Consider the following 19873-nt stretch of genomic DNA (forward strand, 5'->3'; position numbering starts at 1 on the left):
TTCCTGTGAAACTTGTCCAAGCATACCAGGTCCAAGATGGGCTGCCGTCCACTGTCTTGCTTGGGAACTAGAACATAGGTGGAGTACCAACCTTGGTATTGTTCCACTACAGGTACCCTTTCTATGGCACCTTTTCCCAACATGGAGAGTTTCTCATTTAGAAGCAGCGGATCTGGTTCCTGAAGAGATTACACACTCAGGGGAGAATCTGATGGTCTTTTGAGAAATGGGAGACAGTACTCTTGAGGCACTTTCTGAAGGGCCCATACATCTGAAGTAATGCAATGCCATTCTTCCAGATGCGGGGTCAATCTGCCTTCCACTGGGGTCCTGTGCACAAAGTGCTCAGAGAGGTTTTGGGGCTGTGGCAGAGGGCAGTGAGGAGGTGGCCACATGGGTAGTCTTTACACCATGACCCCAGGGGGTGCGTGTGACTCTCCTTTGTCCTCATTCGGTAGGTTGGCCTCTTCCTCCTTGGCCATAAGACGAGTAGTACCGAAAGGAACGCCCTCTCCAAGCCTGCAAAGGTGGGTGTTGCTGTTGTGGCTGAAAGAGGGCCAACCCCAAAGATGTTGCAGCAGAATTCGAAGCTTGCAGCTTCTCTAATCTGTCCTCTGCCTTTGGCCAAAAAGATTGAATCCATCAAAGTGCAAGTCCAGTAGCCTTATTGGACATCAGGGTTAGACCCAGGCTTTTGTAAGCATTCAAACCTTCTTATCACCTCACTAAACTACACTATCAGCACATCCACCAGCTGACACTGTCAAATGCATCCAGGCTCAACTGAAGGGTCTGGCAAGAAGCTACTTTACCTTCACTGATGAGATTGCAGAATCCTTCTCTCATCTCACCTTCCGAGATGTTTTTTTCCCGGACTGTGCAATAGTGTTCCATAAGGTATAAGACCATTTTTCTAAAGCACAAGAATCATTAATGGCATTTAAGGCGATGCTTCCAGGAAAAAATTCTCTTTTTGCTGAGGTGTCATACTTTTGTCATCCCTTTGCAAGGGGATAGTAGGGAAAAGCTGCTGCCTTGGAAGTAGATATAGCCACATGCACTACCAAACTCTCTGGAGCAGGGTCCCGTGGAAGAAAATCAGGATGTATAGAATAAGGCCTGTTTTTCTTCACCGTCTCCTTGTTAACAGCGGAAGTGGTGTCAGAATTTTGCCATTTCTCTAATATGGGGTTCTTTAACACTGAATGAAAGGGGATTAGGTCTCCTCCCACCTGCCAATCACTAGTAAGCTTTGGGTTTTCCCGCTCTTTTTCCTACTTAAGCAGGCCTTCTAGCCTCCAGTTGGGGCAAGGGAATTAGGTCTCCTCCCACCTGCCAATCACTGGCAAGTTTCTGGTTTGCTGGTCTTTTTCCTGTTCTTTTTCCTACTCAAGCAGGCTTTCCAGCCTCCTTCAGTGCAGCTGGGACAAAGGGATTAGGTTTCCTCCCACCGGCCAATTACTGGTAAGCTTTGGGCTTTCCTGCTCTTTTTCATACTTAAGAAGGGCTTCCAGCCTCCTTCAGCAGGGGCAAGGGGATTGGGTCTCCTCCCACCTGTCAATCACTGGTAAGCCGAGGGTTTTGGTACCCTTTTCCTGCTCCTTTTCCTACTTAGGAGGCCTCCAGCCTGCTTAGTTGCTGCTGGGGAAAGGGGATTAGGTTTCCTCCCACCTGTCAATCACTGGTAAGCTTCTGATTTTGCCACTTTTTTCCCATGCTTTTTCCTACTTATGCAGGCCTTCCAGCCTTCTTCTTTGCAGCTGGGGCAAGGGGATTAGGTCTCCTCCCGCCTATCAATCACTGGTAAGCTTCTGGTTATGCCACTGTTTTTTCTGCTCTTTTTTCTACTGAAGCAGTCCTTCCAGTCTACGCCCCCTAGGCTCCCTTCTAAAGAATTGGTCTTACCTAGCCATCCTCAGCACCAGTGGTGGGCCTCAGCTGTGGATGTACGAGGACAAGAAAAATGCCTGTTTGTGCACGTTTGGGCCTGGCAGGGACCAGGGTCAACCATGCTGCCCGTCAAATCCTCCAATAGTCATCACCATGTGGCTCGTCCATCTGCAGCCAATCCCCATGATCTCCAAGGCCCTTGCTCTAATGCGCACGAGGCAACCACAAGTGGCTACCATATCCAACCTCATCACCGTACTACATCTCCCACAACAGCACCCTCTCATCATGCGCTCCCGTACCATCATGCTGGTAAATTTCCTGGTTGTCCGTAGCCCACGCCACTGACATTGCTGATCTAATCACTGAGAGTAACGTTGAGGCGGTCTTCAACATGGAAAGATGGTTTATCCCCTTCTCCCGGCACATCCTCGATGTTCTCCTGCCATCTGAATACACTATTCAACATATTGACTGGCAAGGAATGACAGGTGGCAGGGTTCATGTCATGCATAAGTCAAAATGGCCCTGCATGGTCCTGTCATCCAATTCCCCCTCTCCCACAAGGACTCAATCACATTCCATCTCATATGTTGCCCGCCCCAAGGGAATGGGTCATTCATGGAGGACCTCACCAACCTCATTTCTTCAGCATCAGAAACAAAGCGCCAGCAAAATCCTCCTCAGGACTTCAACATCCCAGATACACCACCCTCTAAACACCTAAATGACTCTCTCTACGCACTAGTGGACTCCTGCAACCTCCAACAAATCATCCTCGCTCCAACCTACACAAGAGGGCACACATTCAACCTCGTCTTCACCCCTCCGGCTTTCCTCCAACTTGATAGGTCAGACCACCTGCCAATCCCTCTGACCCTGCAACACTACGAACATCCACATAAAATACATGCTAAATCCTGTGAAATCACCCGCCGCTCTGTCAAACACTTCCCTGGGGACCTCCTTGAGCCAACTCTGGCCACCGTCCCCTCCACCGGACATGCTTCATACCTCCTTGAAGTCTTCTCTCTTGCTGCCACTGACCTGGTTAACACCCACACCCCACTAAAGACCACATGAATCGAGTCCAGACCATTTGCCCCCTTGTACACTCCTAACCTCGAGATAAACAAAAGGGCAATCAGGTTGGTGCAAAAACTGCCATCCGGAGGATCTCTCCTCACTCAAAACCATGTGCACCTTGTGCAAAAAGCTGATTTCTGATGCAAAATCAGCGTATTATGCCACCACAATTGAGGGTGCCCCTAAAAGGGCAGAACCCTCTTTAACATTGTCAGAGACTGCGCCAGGTCCACCCCAGTCCCTGAGGTCCCAGCTTCGCAGGGGAAATGCAATAGCATTAGCAGCTTCTTCCTTGACAAAATTGCCAAAATCAGGGACTTTATCGACTCTGCAAGGAGCTCCAAAAAGCAACCCTCCACCCTGCACCTGGAGCTCCCACATTAAAGACTTCTCAGACACCCTCAGATCTCTCAAAGTCACAGCCTATATGGACAATCTCCTCCCAGGCTCTATCTTCAAACAGATCCAAGGGCATGTCCTCAACACACTCCTTAATATTGTCAATTCTTCTCTTGGTTCCTTCCCAGGCTCTCTAAAAACAGGGCTGAGTGACACAACCGCAAGTGGAAAATACTTCATTTAAACCTAAATCAATTTTTACACCAAGTTTACAAATGGTGTCAGAAGAAACAGCTATTTTTTAGTATTCAGGGTCTTTCATTGAATGTACAATGATAAGAAGGAGGAAAATAAACACAATAAAAGTTATAACTTTTCAAAGGCAGATTGGAAAACTATGAATTCCTAAAATAAATATCCATTATTCGTGATCAAAAAGCAGATAAGGACGGAGGCATAGTAGTGTGGGATGCCAATAAATTTGATCAAGAGGTTATGAAGCAACTGAATAATAAGGGAGTTTACATAAAGTTGAGAGGCGACCCGACAGAAAGTATAAAAAGAGATATCCTGCAACTATGCCATACCACTTTGGAACAAAACATTCTTACGTAGAAGGAATTTTCTTTTCATACCCCAGACAAATCGAGAGTACCTTTATTTTATATACTGCCGAAGGTCCACAAGTATTCACTAAATCTCCCCGGGTAGGCCTATTGTCTCCCTATGTGGGCCGATTTTAGAACCAGTCAGCCAATATTTTGATTTTTTCTTTGAACCATTGGCCAGAAAAACCATGACATACTTGGCCGATACCACAGATGCAATAAAAGAACTAGAGAATTTGCCATATGACATCAGGTCGGAAATTTTGATTACATTAGATGTGGAGTCATTATATTCTATTATTCCACAAATGGAATCGCTCAGAACCATGAAGAAATTTCCAGATGGAAGAACAATACGAGATGTCCAAATTGTTTTCCTGATTGAATTACTGGAGATAGCCCTGACCAGAAACTTTTTGAGATTTAAGTCTGCCTTCTATATGCAAACTAAGGGAACTGCGATGGTGCGGCTTTCGCCCCCAACTATGCCACATTATATATGTGGGGATTTGAGGAGATCAACATCATGACAAATTCTAATCCCTATATACAGGCTCTGAAACTATATAAGTGATACATAGATGATATCATAATCATATGGGATTGTAAAAAGGGTGACTATAATTGTTTTCTTCAATGGATTAACACCCTGAATCCCACTTTGCATTTTACTATGCAGGTGAATATGAACAAATTCCATTCTAGGAAAGAATTGGACAGGAATACTATACTCCATTACAACAGTTTCACTCTCAAGATTTACGATCCAACATACCATATGGACAATTCCTGAGAGCTATACGGAATTGCTCAAGAGAAGAAGACTTTACAATTCAGGCAAACACTATACAAGATAGATTACAAGACAGAGGGTATCCTATTAAGCTCTTCAGAGACAATCCAGAAAGCGGGTGAGATACCAACATAGAGACAGTCTACTGAACAAAAGGATTCCGGTTGATCACAATATCGACAGACTGGTATGTGCATTTACGTATAATACGTATCACAACAAAGTAAAAAAAAAACATATCATCACATTGGCATTTATTGCAATTTAATAATCCAGCTTTGCAGAAGCCAATGTATGCCTTCAAAAAAGGAAACAAATATAAAGGAATGGATCTCTAAGGCAGACAGAAGAGTTACAGGAGATGAACAGCCGAAATTAACCACAACCTGGGGGATGCAAACAGTTATAGGGCATTTCTCTTATATAAGTTGTTGCTATTGTAGCTCTACTTCGGCATGTACTATTTATTATTAAGATCAATAAAAAAGTTGGTATTTAAAAAATCATACCACTTGTAATAGTAGTAACATAATATATGCCATTATTTTCCCCTGTGTGAGAACCTATATTGGTAAGACATCACGGGCGGCCAAACTAAGAATAACAGAAAATAAATCAAAAAATATGTAATAAGAACATAAATACCACCTTAGCAGCACACTTTATTGAAAGAAAAACACAGCTGCAAGGATTTGAGATGGTGGGCGATTGATAATATCTGGTGCGTTGATATTATGAACATTGCCACAAGACTATCCCAGAGAGAACAGTGGTGTCTGTACCGGACCCAGAGCTATATAAGTGGGATAAACCTACAAGAGGAGTGGAATCAATGATGTACCATCTAAATATTATATTTATCATGATACAAGAATAACACCTGAAAGGGTTACCTTTGTGATTTAAGTTATGGAGTGACACAGTAAATTAGGATTAGTCTATCCCTAGCTAGGAATTGCAGAATATAATGAGAACAACTGCCTGTTACAGTGGTGTAATAGGGATCGACTTTAGGATATAAATATAACAACTGAACATATTATTACTGGTTATATCACACACTATGGAGTGATGTTAAATCACACATTTTGTGAAAAGATACTAAGAAGTTCTGGGGTCCTACGTTTAATGCTGGCAGCATAAGGGCAAATATATGAAATGAAAGGAAATAAATACACTAGCAGTAGGATTCCGGTTGAAGAACCATATGATAATGTGGTAGAAGCAGTCAATTTTTCAGGTTGCTTTAATCGGACTTGATTTAAAAACACGAATGGTAAGCAAAGCTATCTGTTTTTGATGGAAAAAATAATCATTTTTGAAATATTGAAAGTAATGGTGCCAAAAAGTTTTGGGCCATGCGTAACATGAACATTAGGAAGTAATCCAAACTAGAAAGGTTCTGTATTTCTGAACATGGAAAGGAAAAATAGTCCACTTTCTATGGGCATGATTATGTTCCCAAGCAAAGACAGGATTCTGGAAGCAAGTTAGTCCTTTTTCTATTACAAGGCCAGTTAAAACACGGCAGATAACTGCAGCAAGAGTTTAGAACTATTTCAAACAGTGTTTTACGCCCTGAGGATTGCAAAAGTCTCGGATTTGAGGTCGAGCTTCCTCTATACACAGATGAAGCTTTTTTTCAACAAATGTCGCAATGAAAGAAAGGTAAGTACATTTACGCATGACAACAGGCGTACATGAACGCATTACATCTAAGGTTGCTACCCGTTTTTTCATTATGAAAAATAGAACACAGTGCCTCATTAAAGTACCTTTGTTTTACAGGGATAAAGTGACTGGATTACTGTTGACCACATGCATTTGAATTAAGGACCCTTTTAAAAAGTGTACATAAATGGAGTGAATAAAAAAGGTACGTGGTTCAGAGATATGTTAAAGTCACAAAAAGATACAGTTTGAATCTCCCTTGAGAGGTATATAGTGTTTTTCAATACAAAAGGGAGATTGCAATTGCAGAAATGCAGGTGCCATTTAGGCACCTTCGGTTCCAGAGAATTGCATTTTAATATTAAGGTCTATGATTGCACATGTTTATAGACAGCTCGCTTTAAAGGCAAATGTAGACTGGTCTGGGAAGGGCAGGGTCTGCACTTATTATTTTTTGAGAGACCTAAGTTATTTACAAAAAGAATAGTATTTGAATTTCATTATACAAATAACTTTCATATGCCGCATGTTAACGGATTGAGGGTTAAACACATGGGGAAGTTTGGGGTCCAGGACCCCCTATATGTTTACACAGTGTTTAGACAAAAGGCACAGACTTACCCGTGCTTTTTGGTCTTTTTCTGCAGAAGTGCAGATTGGGCCCGCTTCTGGAAGATGGGCATTTAAAGAAATAATGACCCGTCTAGAGTTTGAGCTGAACACAAATTAAGTAATTGATCATCACGTGTGAAAATTAATAGGACCATTTGGAAAAGGTTTTTGAGCAAGAAAGTACAGTGGGGCTACAACTATTTTTTAATACAAGTGTATGTTTTATTGTCTAAATGTGTCAAGTCACTGGTTGGAAAGAATAATAGCTACCTCAGTACAAGTCCTGATGAAGACGAGCTACTATACCCATTGGTGGACCATTAGATAGCATAACGTTGAAACTTTAGTTCGGATATGTCTTGTTAAAAGTATTGGGAGGAATATGTGAGTTTGTAGAACCCTCCACAAACACCTATAGTCGACATTTACTTGTATAGTGTTGTTAATTGTGAAAACAAGTTGGCTCTAGTAATATAATCTGAGAGCTAATAGATCCATGACGGTCAATTGACTCTTGTTTTGCACATTTACTTTTTGCCCGATGTGGCCAAAAGCATTGGACGATATATTATGATACAGGCATTCATTTTAACAGAAAGTGATCTTGTATGTTTTAAATGTTTATATTTGTAATAAGTTTGTATGTTTTATTTAAAAAATTTAAAAAATGAATATTTAATCAAATAAAGAATTTAATAATATATGTGTAGCCCAGACTACCCTTTATCGCTTTCAAATCTTTCCAATATGGTCTGCACTCCTTGTCTATGGAATAATCTAGACTTTATGGAGATTCCGTGAAGCATCCCTTCTGTTACTATTCTTTAAGACAAGTAGCCGGATCTCCCAAACAAGATTGATCAGAGATCAATTCTTCAGGAACATTAGGTGTTCCAAAATGTTCATACCGAACAGTGTTACGTCTTCTTCCTTCTCATCCTCATCGAAGATGTACCAAAATATTAGATTTTTTTTTTTTTTAAACTGAGGTTTGAAAGCTGAAGATGGATCTGAGGTTGACGTCAACATCAAAGGGCTCTTCAACTTCGATTCCTTTGACAAGAAGTGTACATCAGTCTTTGGATTCAATGTTTTTTCTGTGGTCGACACTATTGACGCAACTCGACCGGGGTTTTTGGGCATGCAAGTGAAAGCCTTCTTCGATTCCCTTCCGGTCTTGAAGATGCTGTGAGATTGCTAGCCTTCTTCAGAACTTTCAAAGGATCAAGAGGGGCCGCCTTCAAAAATACATCCATCAATTTTTGATGGAGCTTTTCCCATTTGGGGCTGTTTAATCAGGAAAACGTACCCGATGTTTGTTGAAGAGTCGGATGAATTGCAATGATGGATTTGTTTCTTTGATTTCTTTCATGAAGATGAAGAATTACAAGAGGAGCTCATACATCTTGACTGCTTCGAATGTTTTGAGCGTTTCTTGGGCCTTCCTGGAGACTTGTCCCTAGTTGATATCCTGACTTTGGAAGATTTTTTCTTTGAAAGAGTGGAGGACAGAACCGTTGAAACCGATCGACCGAGGGCAAGATTCAATCTTCTCTCTTTTAAGGCTTTGCTGGTCATCGATTGGCAGGAGCCAAACTCGATGAATTCATGCATTTTGCCGAGGCACCAGAGACATATTTAGTGTGGATCTGTGATCGACATCTTTGAGTCACAGTCCGCACATCTCGTAAGGCCTGTTCTTGGCATAGACATTATTGAAAAATTCATTAAGAAATATAAAGTTGAATCACTGAGATGACTCGAACTGTTCCAAGAGCATGCTGTGCATGCAGGTAAAAAAACGGAAGTGAGGAAATGGACTCAGTTTATGCTATTTATACTAACATCGATGTGACGTCCAGACCAGTGGTCGAAGTATACGAAAAGAAGTAGTGGAACTATGTTCCCTACTGGCCCACCACGCTCCCTTCAAACACCATCACCACACCCCTTCCACACACAATACAAACCCCCAAACACTTGCACCTGCTGTTTAAGGGAACATTCAGTGCAGTGCACTGAATGTGCAAGCTGCAACATCTTTCTACACTTTTATTTTAAAACGAAACCATTCCGGAACAATTTCTTTTTAAAATAAAAGTTTAGGAGCTGTAAAACGTAATTTAAAAAAGTAGAGGAGCACTGCTCCCGACCACTCCCGCTCACTTCGACCACTGGTCCAGACATGGGAATGCTACCCTTTGAGGGACATCAACTCGATGCCGCATAGCACCCTCTGCTGTTGACATTTGTTTTTCGAGACTGCAGTAGTATATGGATATATCAAAGACGGGGAATCATTGGGAGGACACAATCCATTAGAACCAGGACTCTCAAGTGATGTTGCCTGAATGAGAAAATAGCCAATTCAGTTTACAGTGTGCATTATAGAAATGGTTAATATCACTAATGTATGGAGCAATGTAATAGATTAGTAAAGCATGTAAGAGAGAAACGTCTTCTATTCAACACACTGAACTGAATCTCTGATGGGTTATCCAGATGTTGAGTGTTAAGGAAAATAAATCTTGGAGTGAAACTGATTTGCTGAGGATCACACAACACGTCAAGTGCGAAGCCAGGATTTATGCTCTGGCTGCCTTGTTTTACTCTTTACCATTTAGACAGCAGTGCAGACTAGATTTTATTTTCCATCTAACGTTGTAGAAGCCACGTGCAATGCTTTCTTTGCAGTTGCCTTTTGAGAGCTAAACAAATTATCTGTAATACATCTGACTCCACAGCACCAACTCGCACAATACGTAAACGTAAAATCTTAATAGACATTGTTTTTCTCTTTTACTTCTTCAAAGAAAGAAAGGGGCCGAGTCGTCCCCATAAGGCTTCAAACAGGTGCAGTGGCACGCATGTGCACGTTGATCTCAACAACAATCACGCAACCTGTTGAGCTACCTTTTCAGCTTTGCGCTCATCTTTTAAAGAATGCCAATTTGAAGGTGGAACACTGATACTACCCACAATAACTTTATTACCGAAAGTGCAGTTCCTGTAAATTACATATAAGTAAAATGTTGTTTCATCTCCTTGTTACTACTACATGTAACATTATCATGAAAATGAATGAGATATGTAATAATACTTCCTTCTTGAGGTTTATTGTGTATTAAACATTGTAATTGTGCAAAATCGTTTCCAAAGTGGATTTTATTTCCAAATGTAATACTACGTTGATTCGTAATTACTCATGTATAATGAACACAAAGGGTGCATGTGTATTTGTTTGTGTGTCTGTGTATGTGTTTGTGTGTGTGCGTGTCCTGTGGGCCACATCACACTAAATACATGATTCAACTTGTGCAGAGTTTAAAATATGTGAGCCCGGCTGTACTAAATACATTCCATACATTTTAGAAGGGTTACAATCGGTGTGCATCACTGCATTAAAATACAGATGGTGGCAGGTTTACAGTTGGTGTGTCTGGCAATACTAATCACAGGAGTAGACAGTGTAGCGTTCACACTCTACATGTCTGGTTGCAAAAAGCATGCAATACAAAGAAGGTCCTAATAAATAAACATACATGCGTATATTGTCACTATGTGCTGAGTGGATAACAAAGTGAAACACTAGCATGGTGTCAATAAAGGTGTACAGGGAATACATTCAGTTGGGAAAGATAAGTGCAGGGGATGCCTCAACCATGAAATGAGTAGCAATAAGGAAACCCCAGGGGAAGCTTGCTTCAGCGGGAACACCTCTATGAGCCTTGTTGACCAGTCAAAAATTCCCAAGTAGTACAAAGCCGCAATGGTTACCCTCAGTCTGCACCTCTGGAATATCCCATCGATGATCTTGTTTTTTTGTCTCCTTGTGGCTTTCGCCGGGTTCCTCAACCCTAGAGGATTGAGTATGGTGTGCAGTGCCTGCATGACCAACACATCCTCTGCCTAGGGAAAGCCACAGGAACCACACCTTCAGTAGGTCCTGGTGGTGGTTGGTACTCATTTTGCTGAGAGCTCGTGGTCACTGGTGTCTTCAGGAATCAAATTTAGGGGGGGCACAGAGGAAGCCACGGGTAAAAGTGGACAATATGCATGTTGTTTCCAAATTGACATGGGTGAAGTAGCCAAAGTGAACTGAGAGAGGTAAAGATTGTGCATTTCTACAGCATAGTGTTTGGGGAAAGTTGGATAAAAAGACTTTTGCCAGCACTTTGGTAGGAGCAAAATCAATATTCTAATACTTTTGATGCCAGGGCATGAACTCTAAGCAGAATGCCAATAATGCCTCATAGGTCAGTATAAATGACACCAGTTTTAATATTGTGACAGGATATCATGCAGTGCACAGGATTGAGTTTGCAAGTGCCAGAATGTAACAGAATTAATTGCAAGGCGTTACCACCAAAATGGCAGGTTACTTCAAAGTTTACCTTAGTGTTGCCCAAATGCTGCAGGATGCTGTCAATTCAGGGTGACCCATGTTGCTCTATTACAGGGAGTTGTTTATAAAAGTGGCAACCTGCCTGGGGTTATGTTTAAATACACTATGGTTCGCTTAAAAACTGTTTGCAGCAATGTGCCAGCCTGCCAGTTAAGCATAGACTTTCCAGTTTCAAACAACTCTACTTAATAACAGTCAACATAATGACAGATCCAACAGTGTCATGCCATCCTTGCCCAACAATGCCCCAGTTTGACATGTTTGGATGTAAGTGCAGCTTCAAATTCACCAATAACTGTTAAAAGTTCAGTAAACTCATTGATTACTCTTCTCCAATCTCTAAATCTTTAATCAAGTTTAAATTTCTGTTAATTTAAAAAGATTAGTTACATTTCATACAATTCAATTTGGCATTGTTTCACCTCAAACGCGACTTATTCATCACATCACTGGATTTCAAAACACTTGTCGACAGTTGCGTTGTAAATGCCATATCATTTGGGAAACACGGCATGCAAAAATATATCAACTGCTAATGACAGCACATCTGCTCTCCCACCTGGAGTATATACAACCAATCTTCAGCGGCAATGCTCTATAGTCTTTAAAGTAACAATCAAAGTTCAAGTGCCTTAGATGGGATGGTGCGGAACATTCTAAGATATATGCTTCAGGGTTTCAATTCCTGATGCTGCTTTACAAAAGTGGCACACTCTGAGATTTTGGGGCAGACCACATTGTGCGCCCAGAATCTCATTAGTGTTAATTAAGTTAAGACGATACAGGAGACATTGTGCCCTCATTATAGCATTAGGGAATTTCCTAAGATATGTTGGAATAGAATTGAGTGGTTTCACATCCATAATAACATGATGGATTAATGTATAATTCCAGAAATCATTAATATAATTAGCCCAAACCATTAACCATAATTTAGTCTTCACAGCTTCTGAGTTCTCTAAGATCATCACTATTTACATCAAACTTCAATACTGGACAAGAGTCGACCCACACATAAATTCATAGTCATATCTCCTTTCTTCATCATTTCCTTTTTGACCAATTCAAACAAGGTGCCTGCTTCTGTCAGAAGGCACACACGCATCATAGCCTTCAAACAATTTCACACAACTTGGACATCGGTCCCCTAATGCCGTTCCCACCACAAGCACATTGAGGCCATATTAATGGGATAAAGGCACTGTACTAATGACTACTACAACTGCTACTACTAGTTTAAAAGGGATAGAACTTTCCAGTACACTATGGCTGATAAGGATAGGAAGCCCAGCTCATAACGTATACCAGCCACTGGAATGCTCATAGGTAACTGGAGCAGCCTCCTCCAGAACTGCCCCTCCAGTTGCTTCCATGGGATTCTAGAGGTGTAAAGCAAGGATTCTCAACCATATGACAGGATAGGGACCACCTTACATTTGTAGAATTTGATCATTGGGCTTAATGAAAATACTTCAAATCTGCTGTTTATAAACTTTGCCTGCACGGCTAAAAGACAATCTTTTGCTTTAGGGCAGATACAACCTTCATATTTCTTAAACCGTCCACCAAGGTAGAAACCCAAATAGGTAGAGGTAGAAACCACATCCAAGTTGCCTGTATCCAAATGCCATTTAAAATTTCTATGGGACTTCTTCCTAGTAGAACATGCCATCATGATTTTAGACATGTCCGTATTTATCAATAGATCATTGGAGTTTGCATAATTTTGTAATTCAACCAATTGTCTTTGCAGTCCAATTGCTGTCTGATCAATCAAGACTAAATTGTCAGCATAAAGACATCTATGAAGCTCTCTCTGTTTGGTCCATCCAATGAAAAGTAGCATGTGTACAGGAGTCTTCCACAGCTTCCACCCAAATGATTACTCACCTGGCGCCACTACCTGCTCACGGAGGCATGTCACCTTGGATTCAGCGGTGCAGCTCTGAGACCCAGACTGGATGGACAGGTTCCCGGGGTGTACATCTGCGGAAGCCCGTGCTGTTTTATCTGTGGAAGGAAGCACAAAGTGTGCGATAATGAAATGTTATCCCATATGTGTAATTCTCTAGGAATGTCTATGAAAGATCACAGTCCTAGACATCCTCACTCTGAAACCTGGCTGCTCCTTCCATGCCCTGCTCTTCTAAATTTCAGCTCTGCACATCCTATCTGAGTGAGGATACATACAATTGTGCCTCTCAAAATAGCCTTCAGTCTTGGAAAGCGCAGTGATGGGAATAGAAGTATCTGTTTTATCTGTGAGCAGCAAGTTAATGCTAAATTGTGCCTGCTGAAAGGCAAGAACTGTGTTCCTAACAATTTATCACATAGAGAATGTCTATAAGATCAGGAACACCTACATTCACTTTACTTGTAATAACTGAATGTTTTTATCATTTTTATTACGGCCTGAATTTAAAATGTTTGCATACAAACATATGTTATTACATTACCAGATTATAAAAAGGTTCTCAAACAATGAACACATGTGTAGCCTAAGTGTACTTATTTCAAACATAAACAAACAAAGCATTGAATAATAGAATGGATGGTTTGTGAAAACAACAGTGCTAAATGAGGTTACATGGTAGGCAAAATCATGATCAAGCTCTACTTTCAGTACCTTAACACACAGCCTATAGAGTGGCATACATGTTTTTGCTAGTAGTGCAGCAATAATTTATACAACACACCCTTCTTCAGGGTCAATACATAACTATTTGGTAGTTACCCAGGATATTATTTTTAATATTGCATAATAGATGTGCCAAATCTGTTCATAACCCTGAAACGGTCAAGCAAAGTTTAGCTTGGAAAATGCTGAGGCATTGTTTTGGTAAATATCAACTCCAAATACCAAGACTCTTAATTTCATGGCCATTGGAAAACCTATTTTAATTAATGAAGATAGGTCAACAGAAAGAAGGAAATTCTTCATCTGACTGTAATCTCACTGCAATGCAGAGCTTTAAAGATGTCATTGGAGTAAAATAATGATTGATATATTTCAGAGGAGAACGCGATTTAATCCACCTGTAACAAATTAATGGGAACATGTTTTTGAAGGATATCATTAAACTACCATTTAATTTTCAAAGATGTCATTCTAATTTGAGACAAGGTGAACACTGGCCTCCCAAAGCCCTTTTGAAGATACATGAAACACAATGAATGAAATAGTAAATGTGGACAAATCTCTAAGAAAAAAAAACGTTTTAACAATGTTGGCCGATGGTGAATAATGGGTACCCTTGAGTTAGGATCCAACTTTTTAAATCATAGAACACATAACTAAAATTATTCGGGAAGCTTGTAGTAGTTTATGCTCTATGCTATTAGCAGCCGAAAGAGACCCAAGGAAGGTCCAGTTGATAAAACCAAACCCAAGAGTTACTGTGGTATGGATTATAGTGTATTAATAGAGTAGAGAACAAGGCTGTGACAGAAGACAGAAGGATAGAGCGAAACAGAGGTACTATCCCTGCCTACTGTGCACTCTCAACTAGGTTGCGGTGTAACAACGCCTGTATAATAGTGACAGAATAAGAATGAAATTACAACTTCTATGATGTGTAATGCATTCAGCCTTGTGAGTCCAATACCACTCTCCTCCAGTTAATTTAAATCGGAAGAGACTACAAGTAAAAGAAGCACACCAGGGAGGGTAAAGAGGATAAATCCTTCCTCTTTTAGAACTCCTGTGGCATCTAATGGGATAGACAATTCTTTAATAACCCATTGATTGTCACACTAACCCTGGGTTGCTAGGGTAAAAATGACACAAACAAAAGGAAGTGGATAGATTCCTATTCCGACAACAACAAAGACAATACAGTCACCACTTGACATACAGAGCTTATTTTTACTAACGGGAAGTGGGACGATATAAAACGGTTTGCTCAAGCTAAAAAATAGGCAAAATGGTGCCTTTTTAGATGTAACAAACACCGTCGACCGGTTTCAGTAGCCTAACTTTGATAAAGCCACATTCATCAGGACAGTCTAAGCTTCCTCAAAAGCTGGCATAGTTCATGACTCAATAACCGGTTTGTGAGAGAAGTAATAAACGGTAGATGGAGTAGTATGTTACCACCTTGCCGTAGGTGTCATAGAACTGGAACAGTCTGGGAAGGAACCTGTGGGATCAGACAAAGTAAACCACAGTCACTAGGCAGCTGCTAAATTCCATGTATTGGATTATGACTTGACACTATAGTAACGTGCCGTCCATGCAAAAACAGTCAGAGGCTGTCCCAAAGCACCACTTCCTCTTTCAGTCTTAGTATATAATTCGCGTCTCCTTGCTAAATAGCATAACACCTGCATCCAATAGCTACAATACTATATGTTAGAAATCAGATGTTAGTTAAGAATGTTCTTACATCAATACAGGTTAGTCATTAATGGTTATCAAGGGGAACACTCACCCTTAACTTTCCTTCCCTTCAGATTTAAAGCAGAGTGTGCCTCAAATTACGGCACAGCTTAGCTGACCAGTTCAGGTGCTGTACATCTGTGAATAAATACAGAGATGTAATCAAATTCAAGGCACTGAACCCTCAAAGGTGCCACTTTGTGAAATCCACTGATCTTAGTGCCAACCGCCAAGTAAGTAATTCTAGTTAAATTGGGCAAGTTAGTAGATTGGAAGACATAGCGTGGCATGGTCCTATGAGAGGCAGTTACTCGTTTTTGAAAGGGGACGCTAACCCGTGTGAACACGGGTAAGGGAATGGTAAATATAACGTATTGCCATAATTCCCCTGCACTTACTTGGTAGCACCTTCCACGGGCATCTCAAGAATTAAACAAGAAAAAAAGAAAAACGCCTGACAAGAGCGCGTACGCGGCTGTCTTAAGCTCTCTGTGTTATGAAGGAGAGCAGGGAAGGAGGGGAGGAGTCGTCTGTTCTTCTGCATCACGTGACATGCCCAGGCATTTCACAAGAGCGCGTGTCATCCTACGTGCAAGACAGACTCCGAGATTCTGTGCCGGCCAATGCCGGCTCACTCCACTGTCACGTGACATACTGCGTGCTCACCCACATGCACGCAAAGGTAAGGCGGGGAATCCTGAACTTCGTCAGACAATCTACGTTGTCTAAAGTACCGACAGTGTCGCCCGTCGCGTACAGATGGATCTAGATGCTATGATTGCATCAGGGTGCAATAATCAAAGAAAAGGTAAGCTGGCTTTTAAGTTGAAGGAAAATAGCGGGTGAGGTCCATCAAACGACCAGCTAATAGGCATTACTGGCGAATGAGCAGCTATATTGTATTAAAGACACACAAATGCTCATTCATTCGGGCACATCACAGTTCAAGGATGACACGTTGCATCCTGATCCTGTGTGCAAGTGTGTTTCCATATGATCTTAACTTGTATAGGATCAGTAGGGATACAGGAATATAGAGTATCCAAGCAGAATGTCTCTGGCCAGATATTGATCAGGGCAAATAATACTGATGACATTATAAGTGGCTTAGGTGATAGCCAATGAGTGCCAAGGTATACTTTCATTCAGACCCACCTTATCAGTTTTTAAACGGAAAACCCATTTTTGTTGATGTTTTAGTAGGAGGTGACTCATGTCTCCTCCTCTCCTGGGGCATTTAACTTTTTCTATGACTGTCCACTCCATTTCGATGGCCTGATGATTTAGCCTAGTGAAATGGTCAACCATATGGGCATTTTCCCGGTGGGTCGTAATACATGATAAATGCTCCTGGATACGATTCTTGATCAGCCTTCTGGTCATGCCAATATATCTTTTGTCACAGGGGCACTTTATCATGTAGATTACATTAGATGTATTACAGTTTGTAAGAGCAAGTTCTTTCCATGGTGTTTTCAGACCAAGTTCTAGGGTTTTAGTGCGTTTGGTAAGGGTACAAACGTTACACTGGCCACATGGTGTATGTCCTTGTGGAGCGGTGTTACTCCATAGGGTTGTTTGCCCTGTAGCCTCCTGGGCTGGTGTGTATGAGTGTATCAGGGGGTCCATCAACTTTTTTCTTTTTTTCATAGCAAACCGCAGAGATTAACTTGCCCTACATCAAGTATAGGCCACAGCTTGATGATTTCCCGTTTGATAAGGATTATTTTATTTGAGTAGCTAAAGACTGCTGTGATGGTGTTTTCTCCAGCGGATCGCGTTTTTTGTTGCAGGGCTATATCCCGAGGGATGTTTCTTGCTCGTTTCCTTGCTGTTCTCACAGTTTTCTTAGGATATCCACGTTCTAAAAGGCGATCTGCAAGTCCCTGTGCCTGCAGGTCATATTCCTGCGTAGTTGAGCAGTTACGCCTGTATCGCAAAAACTGTCCAAAAGGTAGGTTTCCGCGAAGGCTCCTCGGATGGAAGCTGGTATAATCCAAAAGCGAGTTACGATCAGTGGGTTTTCGAAAAACAGTGGTGCCCAAAACACCCAATCTAGGTTTGAATTCTACATCGATAAAATGTATAATCTCTTTTGAAATGCAATGTGTAAACTTGAGATATCTATCTCTAGAATTGAGCCAAGTCAGAAATTCTTTGAATTTGTCTTCCGTTCCTGTGAAGATAGCCAGAACATCATCAATATACCGTGTCCATAGAGTGACATGTGTCCTGAAGGGATTGGATGGCTGGTATATATGAGTCTCTTCAAATTCAGCAACATACAAATTTGCCAACGACGGGGCAAATGTAGCACCCATAGCAGTGCCTGAACATTGCTCATAAAATGACTCTTTGTGAAGAAAGAAATTCTTGGTAAGTGCTAGCTCCGCTAGTTGTATTATGAGTTCAATGGGAACCTCTGGGGGAGTCACTGTATCTCTAAGTACCTTTTCCACTATCTCTAGGGTAGCCGCCTGAGGGATGTTCGTGTAAAGTGCTTCTATGTCTAGCGTTACCAAAAACTGGGTAGTTGGATCAAATGTCAAGCCCTGCAGTGTGTTCAGAATACTCATGGTGTCCTTAGTGTATGAGCGCATTTTGGGAATGAGTGGCCTCAAAAAAAAATCCATAAATTGCGAGAGTGGCTCCGAAATGGAGTCAATTCCAGCAACAATGGGTCTCCCAGGGGGAGGTGTTAGTCCCTTATGAACTTTCGGTAATGTATAAAATACCGGAATTTATGGAAATTTGGGCATGATGAAAGCTGCTTCTTTGGTACTAATGTATCCTTCACATGCAGCTTCTTCCACAATGTTCGTAATGGCTGCTCGAAGGTTCTCTGTAGGGTCACCAGTAAGGATTTTATAATGTTCTTCATTTCCCAAGAGTGATGTAACCATGAGATCATAATCGACCAAGTTCATTAAAACCGTGGCACCGCCCTTATCTGCCTGTTTGATTATAATGGCCTTATTGTTACTTAGATCGCACAGTGCTTTGCGTTCTTGAAGTGTGATGTTGTGGAAGGTACTTTTTTCTTGTTTTTCAATTTCTTCCATTTTTATCACTATGGCCTTCTCAAATGTTAGGGATTCTGCAGAAACATTGGTCGGATAAAAGGTTGATCTGGGGTCTCTCTCTAGTCGGTAGATGCTCGGTCTACCATGCCAAAATGTTGTCTAAGTCCAATGTTTTGCATTAGCCTAGCAAATTCAATTCGTGTTTGGAAATCATCATGTGTTGCAGTGGGAACAAAACTCAGTCCTTTTTGTAGGACTTGTTGTTCAACATTCGTCAAAACATGTGTTGAGAGGTTTATTACTAATAGTTCTCGGGCTGTGGGAGGCCTCTCCCTCTGCTCCTCGTCACTATCGGGGAGCCTAGATCTTGTCCTCTTCCTCTGCCTCCTCTCTGGCCTTGGTATAAAAAAGCCTTTCTATTTGCGTTCTGGCCTCTTGGGTTTTGATTACCCTGGAACTGGACCCTCCTATCGTTAGATTGATCACAATTGTGAGAAGAGCTCCGTTTATGGGTGCCTACTCCAGAGGTCCCAGGTCTACTATCTTCATCTGAGCTACCACTGGAGAAGGTCCATTGTGCTGGTGTATTCCGCTTTTTATTCCTGCTATTATTTTGTCTGGGGTACCAGTTTTTTTTGTTCTGGTAAGGCTGCTTTGGTCCCACTGTTGGCTGTGGATCATGGTAATAGCTATTGACTACATAATGATAGATCTTCTCATGCGAAAAAACCGAGATGTCTTTTTTTATTTTCAGGATTTTTTAATTCAAATTAAATTCTTTGAAATCTTTAATCAAAATATCGAGATCTTCTAATTTTTTCTTGAAGTTTTCAAGAACCTCTGATGATTTAAGTAAGTCGATTTTTGATTCAATTTCTGCCATCAATTTGATTGAGACCGTTTTGGCTGTATTAATTATTAAAATTAGCCAGTTTCGTGTGCATTTATTGGCTATGAAACTCCAGTCCCGCCGGAATTGGATCTGGTCTAAGAAAATTCTCGGTTCAATTTGGATGATAAGACCATCTGGAACTGTTTGCGCACGTAAATATTCAGTCATGATAAGAC

The 19873-nt window shown here is 41.2% G+C and overlaps 1 protein-coding gene across 3 annotated transcripts in view; it reads right to left on the bottom strand.

Annotated features, from left to right (window-relative positions):
* SH3TC2 (SH3 domain and tetratricopeptide repeats 2) overlaps positions 1–19873 on the bottom strand; it is a 665994-nt gene that overhangs the window by 443643 nt on the left and 202478 nt on the right. For all 3 annotated transcript variants that reach the window (XM_069651388.1, XM_069651386.1, XM_069651387.1), the window contains exon 2: positions 13295–13414. In XM_069651388.1, coding sequence (XP_069507489.1) covers positions 13295–13414 — 120 coding nt within the window. The remainder of the gene's footprint in view (positions 1–13294; positions 13415–19873) is intronic.

This window comes from Ambystoma mexicanum, chromosome 3p (genome assembly GCF_040938575.1).
Source record: "Ambystoma mexicanum isolate Mex_15411 chromosome 3p, UKY_AmexF1_1, whole genome shotgun sequence".
NCBI classification, from domain to species: Eukaryota; Metazoa; Chordata; class Amphibia; order Caudata; family Ambystomatidae; genus Ambystoma; species Ambystoma mexicanum.